A 6,000-nucleotide genomic window follows, 5' to 3' on the forward strand; every position below is an offset into this window, starting at 1 on the left:
CGGCAGTTTCTCTAATCATTTTTTGCTACACAAATCTCACACATACAATTCTGATCTTTCAATCCATCAAAAACAAACACTAGACTCCCCATAAGTAAGTAGGCGATTGACTTTTAAATGTCAAACTGACCTATAATAAGGTTAAATGATAATTTTGATAGAAAATGCGTAAGGTGGGATAATCGTGTTAGACGATGATTAATCTAACCATCTTTAGGGCTGTAAACGAGCCGAGTCGAGCCGAGTTAGACTCAGCTCGAGCTCGGCTCGAACTCGACTCGAGCTGGCTCGACTCGAGCTCGAATTTCAAAACGAGCTGAGATTTGAGGCTCGAGCTCGGCTCGATTAGAATTCGAGCTAGCTCGGCTCGGCTCGATCTAGCTCGAACTAACAAAGAACTACAAAATTTATTACTTAAAAAGCCCTTAAAAATGAATTTCTTCATAGCCTAAGGGCCATAATTGTCATTTAATTTAACCATATGGCTAAATATGCAATTATAAATAGTTAATTCACTTTCTCCATTGTCTTTACCTACTTTTATAGGGGAGATACTCCCTTACTTTTTGTTTTCTAAGCGATGTGGGACAAAAAGTGAAAGATGTAAACCTTATCGAGCCAGCTCACGAGCTCACGAGCTGAGCCAGGCCAAGCTCGAGCTCGGCTCGTTTACAAATCGAGCCGAGCCGAGCTGGCTCGTTTACAACCGAGCCAATTTCGAGCCGAGCTTTCTTCGATCTTTTTTCGAGCGAGTTTCGAGCGAGCTGCGAGCCACGAGTTTTTTGAACACCCCTAACCATCTTACGAATTATAAATGATAGTTTGACGCTTGACAAGCTAGGTGGAAGCTTGGGGAAGAAGCGGGTCAAACGGATCAAGTACGAAGGAAAAACATATTTGGATGCGAGTAAGTAAAGCTTACACCCTTTTTTAGAATACCTATTTATTTTATGAGTTATGAATACGTTAAAGTAATATTTGAAATATGACCATATGGTGAAAATTCGTAATGGGTCAAATGAGATAATGGTAATAAATACCATTCTGTTATAAATACAAAATGTTGGTCATTTAGGCCAAACGGGTCAAATGGTGATGTTAACACCATTTGACAATAACGACTAATATTTGTTTGTCGAGTCTTATGCTCACAGGGGTGAATAGCTTATGGAATTTGTGTTGCTATTAATTAGCAATTTATTAAGGCAAGGTATTAAAACGGGTCAATACTTTGACCCGAGACAGGTATGTGTAATAGGTCAAACTCTCATTAAGAACTTAAGGTTCTACGAGAGTTAAACGAAGTCAAGAATGAATATTTGTTTACCTAAGGTAAGTAAATCTAATAATCTAAATTGTAGTCATTGAGTTCTGAGAAACATAATGATTGTAGATAAGATTATGGCCAAAATGTGCGATATTGGTCAAAGATTCTATCGGAAGACCTTCGTCGTAAAAGAATGGGCTAAAGTTGACCAAAACGCCCTTGAATGATAAACCGGACAAACGACCCTTAAGGGTAGTTTGAAAATAAGTTTTTTCGATTGTGTAAATTCTTTTGATATGTGTAAAAGTGAAAGGTATTAGCCTTTTTGGTCTAATGCCTCTTAACGAGTCCTTTTCGTAAATTGTCAAACCGAAGGGGTAAAATTTGGGATATATGATTTTACTATAACAAATCCACCACAAATACAGTTGTGGTGGAAGATAAAAGAAGCCTTAGTGTGGAAATAGGAGGTGAGAAAGAAGGAGCGAGATTTAAGCTTAAATGCTTAAATTCTCTTAACGGGTCAAAATGAATTATGCGCATAACTTGGGTAATGGCTGCGTAATTCATAAAAGTTATGATCCCGAGTTAAAGATTTTGGGTTAAATATGAAGGCTTATGTTTTACGAATAATTAGAAACAAGTTTGAAGTAAAACGGATAAAAATTGAAGAAGTTATGAGTGTTTTTGTGAAAAATGGTAGAGCTGGGAGTATGCAGCTCCCAACTATCAATTTTCTGTGAAAAAGGGGCTGTCGCGCCCCGCCACGGGCTCTCGCGACCCGCGAGACCTAAGACGAATCTTGTCGCGCCCCGCGACAGGCCACGAAACTGGCAAAACATGTTTATTTTGATTGATTTGTCTTACGGTCTCAATTAGACATGTTATAAACTCTATTTAACAAACGCATTTCATGACTTATGAAATGTAGGTATACCTTGAAGCACCGGGCACGATCAAATTTAAGCTTCCGCATTACGTTTCGTCGTTACACGATTAAACGACGATATTATGTTGAAATGTTTTAAATTTCAAGATGTTTTATGAAACTCGTATTTTTAAATGTATGTGTATATCGTATATACACCATTACATACGAAACTTATATCAAATTGTTATATACAAATTGAGGGTCTTACAGCCGGTGCCTGGATTGGCAAGCCTATGGAGCCGGCTATGTCCCCTTGTGTAAATCGAACCCAAGACCTATTGATTTCAAAGTCTGATCGCAAAGATGCTAGTAAGACCATGGGGTGTGGTTTGGGTTCCCTTTGGGACTATCCGTCACGTAGACGCCACGTCACATTAGGTGGAGGACCATCCCTTTGGGAATACCCAAGGGTGTGGAAGACTACCAAACTTATAAATAAAAACCAATATATAATAAAGGAGAGAGAGAACAAACCAATCAAATGGCTCGTCTCCAACGGCCTGGTGATGCCGTTTGCACCGCAACAAGGGGGAGGGGGCGGTGTGGGACAAGGATGACGAGAAGAGACGGGAAGGGGACGACTTCCACACTCCATGGTCTAAACTATAAAACCATGTGCGCCAGATCTGATCTTCATGCGTTAAAATTTAAAAACGAACCCAATAAACCGACAAACACTAAAAACAAACGGAAAAGACAATTCTATCCCTGAACAGTGAACCCCCGATCTAATCTCCATCTCCACGTCACCTTCCCTCATTTCCCCACTCTCAAACACTAGCGCGTGACCCGCACTCTCCCCATTCTCATTCGCCTTCATCACCTTGACCACATCTCCATCCTTATTCCATTTCTATATGCATACAAATGCACAAAACAAACCTATACATACACACACACCATTCAATCGGAAGCGATTAATCAGTTACTGCATCTGTGTGTTGTTCCTGTGGACAGTTATGGCGGAGATTGGACAAGCATCCACTGAAGTTTACGCTCCGACGACGTCGTTTCAAGTATGGCGAACACTGTTGAACTGGTTGACCTTTTTCTTCCAGATCTTCGTTCAGATCGTTAAAGGTACTCCTTCCGTGTTGATCAATTATTCTTCCACGGCGTCGTTTAAGCCTTTGCCTGTCGTCGAATTTCCTGATTCTTCAACGGAACCGCCAAATCTCGCTACCGCTTCCGTTCATATTCCGGCGGATTATGATCGTTTGGAAAAGCTTACGGTACGTTTTGTTTAATTTTGATTTTGGAGATTCGGTTAGTTAGTTAGTTAGTTATCACGGTGAATATTGTTCGTTATTGTTATTGTTTTTGTTATTTTTATTATTATTATTGTTGATTTTGTTATGGAAAAAGTGAAAAACTGTCACTGTGAAGGTTTTATTGTTTGTTTGAATTGTGTTGCTATTTGATTGGATTGATGTGATTACGTATTTTTGCATTTAATTCTGTCATTGTATGGTATAGTTTGTAGTAATTAATATTAATATTCAGAATTAAGTGCAGGTGAGGAAGAATTAAGATGATACATATTATGATTGGATGTGGAATTTTTGTGTCAAAATTTATAATAGTTTTTGTCATTTGTTACTGATAAAAGATAGCAGAGTTGGTGCTAAACCAGAGAAGATAGATATGTACAGTTCAGGATGAACGATACGTATAGCATGTTTCGTTGTTTCATTTTTCAAAGGTGGAACCGTATCGTGTGTAATCATCCAGGTGTGATTAACTGATCAAGTGAAAGTTAGTTTACCCATAGTTAGTTAAACCAGAAATAACATAATATGTATAGGCTAGGTTATGTGTAATTGAAGATGATTAGGTGCAATATGAAGGGATTTAAGATGAGCTTAAGTGTAATTTAGCTTATTCATGGTCAAAGCATAAATAAATGAATGTATATAGTTTAGATTATCTAAAATTTGGAATCAAACGAGTACATTAATGGCTGCAGGTGGTTCTTGATTTGGATGAAACGCTGGTATGTGCCTATGAGACATCTAGTTTGCCTGACAGTATTCGCAAACAAGCTACACAGGCTGGATTGACATGGTTTGAGTTAGAATGTGTATCTTCAGACAAAGTGAGCAAGTTTATGTGCATAAGTAACTTACAATGTTTTTTTTTTCTAATATATTTTACTGAAATATATAACTAATTCAATACGCTACCGGAAATTTGGGTATGAAGGAATCTGATGGGAAACCCAAGGTGAACTATGTGACGGTATTTGAACGTCCTGGATTGCATGAATTTCTTAGTCAACTTAGCAAGTTTGCTGATCTTGTGCTATTTACTGCAGGCCTTGAAGGTTTACTTACCACTATGCTTTTTTACTTGTATATTTGCTATTGATTTTCATCAATGTTTTTATATGCTAATATTGTACAACTGCAGGATATGCTAAACCACTTGTTGATAGAATAGATGCTGAAAACAGAATCAGTCGAAGGCTTTATCGGCCCTCGACAATTTCCACGTAAGTAGTTTCTATCTAACTCACAGCCTCACGTCACTCTGTTTACATATCTCGTAGTGTTCTTATAGAAATAAAATAGGTTTTGTTCATATGACAGTTTTATTGTATAAAGCTCGTCTTAAATCTGTTCGTATCTCGTGGCACAGGGAATATCGGGAACACGTGAAGGACCTTTCGTTTGTCTCAAAAGATTTTTGCAGAATTGTCATTGTTGACAACAATCCATTCAGTTTCTTATTGCAGCCGGTAAACGGCATCCCGTGCATACCGTTTTCTGCTGGACAACCACATGATGATCAGGTATATACTTTTTTTAATAGTTCATTTCTTTTGTGCTTGTTTACTCACAAGGAAACTTGTTCATGCATATAAATATAATACAATAACAATGATACAGCTTCTCGAGGTTCTACTTCCCCTTTTGAAGCACCTTTCTGAGCAGAGGGACGTTAGGCCCGTGTTATATGAAAGATTCCACATGCCAGAATGGTTTCAAAAACATGGAATCCCTGCCTCTGGCTTTACACGGTAGAAGTTTAGGGGGTGTTTGGTTTGAGTGTGTGGCTTTCTTTGAGTTTTTGAGTATGTTTGGTTTAAAGGAAAGGTGTTGATACCCATACCCATTCCATCATGCTATCAAACCAAACGCTACCTTAGTTCTTCATCGGGGACACCTAAAAAGGGTACCACGACAGCATAACTTAAAGCACTGCATTTTGTGTAGATATTATATCATCTCGTATACAGGAGGAGACTCATTCAAAGATTGTTTTAGCTATTGTTTACTTGCAACGCGTGTTCAAATTCGTATTCTTGTTGCAAGTTGGTATATATAGTTTGCAACGTTATGAACTTGTAGGGCTCGTTAATTATGGTTTGAGTTCTGTAAACCTATTGTAGATCAATAAAGGACGTAAGGTTAGTCCAATAGCTATACTGGTACTAGATTTTACTCGAGAAATAATTGCCTTGTCATTCGTCTCTACCTGTGAGTTATATTTTGTGGATTGTATTAATCTATATATATGTCACCCGGTGAGTTTAATGTACCACTAATGTGATAGGCCTGAGGCGGTTTGATGTGATGTGGTTGGTGTTTTCATAATTCAACCTTTTAAGAACATAAACAATAGATTGATAATCATTGTGTATATGTAAGAAATTAGATTGATAGCACACCGTTCATCGTCTCACCAGTACAAGCATATGTATTGGTTTACATGCCATAATAGTTGTACATGTTTAACTACCTTATTTAAGAATGATGCAACATTCACTACCCTTACTAAGATTGAGTTTTAGTTTTTAGAG

General features: G+C 37.9%; 1 protein-coding gene across 1 annotated transcript; it reads left to right on the forward strand.

Moving 5' to 3' along the window:
* The first annotated feature begins 2,954 nt into the window (after positions 1-2,954).
* On the forward strand, positions 2,955-5,672 carry LOC110904899 (CTD nuclear envelope phosphatase 1 homolog). The gene is made up of 6 exons (XM_022150764.2): positions 2,955-3,430; positions 4,165-4,293; positions 4,401-4,521; positions 4,608-4,689; positions 4,836-4,989; positions 5,087-5,672. Exons 1-6 carry the CDS (start codon positions 3,056-3,058, stop codon positions 5,219-5,221), a joined length of 996 nt encoding a protein of 331 aa, XP_022006456.1. The 5' UTR covers positions 2,955-3,055; the 3' UTR covers positions 5,222-5,672.
* The last annotated feature ends 328 nt before the right edge of the window (positions 5,673-6,000 follow it).

The sequence above is a fragment of the Helianthus annuus genome, chromosome 14 (genome assembly GCF_002127325.2).
Source record: "Helianthus annuus cultivar XRQ/B chromosome 14, HanXRQr2.0-SUNRISE, whole genome shotgun sequence".
Lineage (NCBI taxonomy): Eukaryota > Viridiplantae > Streptophyta > Magnoliopsida > Asterales > Asteraceae > Helianthus > Helianthus annuus.

Coding starts and splice junctions, on each gene's coding strand:
- LOC110904899 (XM_022150764.2), top strand. CDS start 3,056: ATGCATACAAATGCACAAAACAAACCTATACATACACACACACCATTC. Junction 4,690..4,835: donor CGGCCCTCGACAATTTCCAC/GTAAGTAGTTTC, acceptor CTCGTGGCACAG/GGAATATCGGGAACACGTGA. Junction 4,990..5,086: donor GACAACCACATGATGATCAG/GTATATACTTTT, acceptor ACAATGATACAG/CTTCTCGAGGTTCTACTTCC.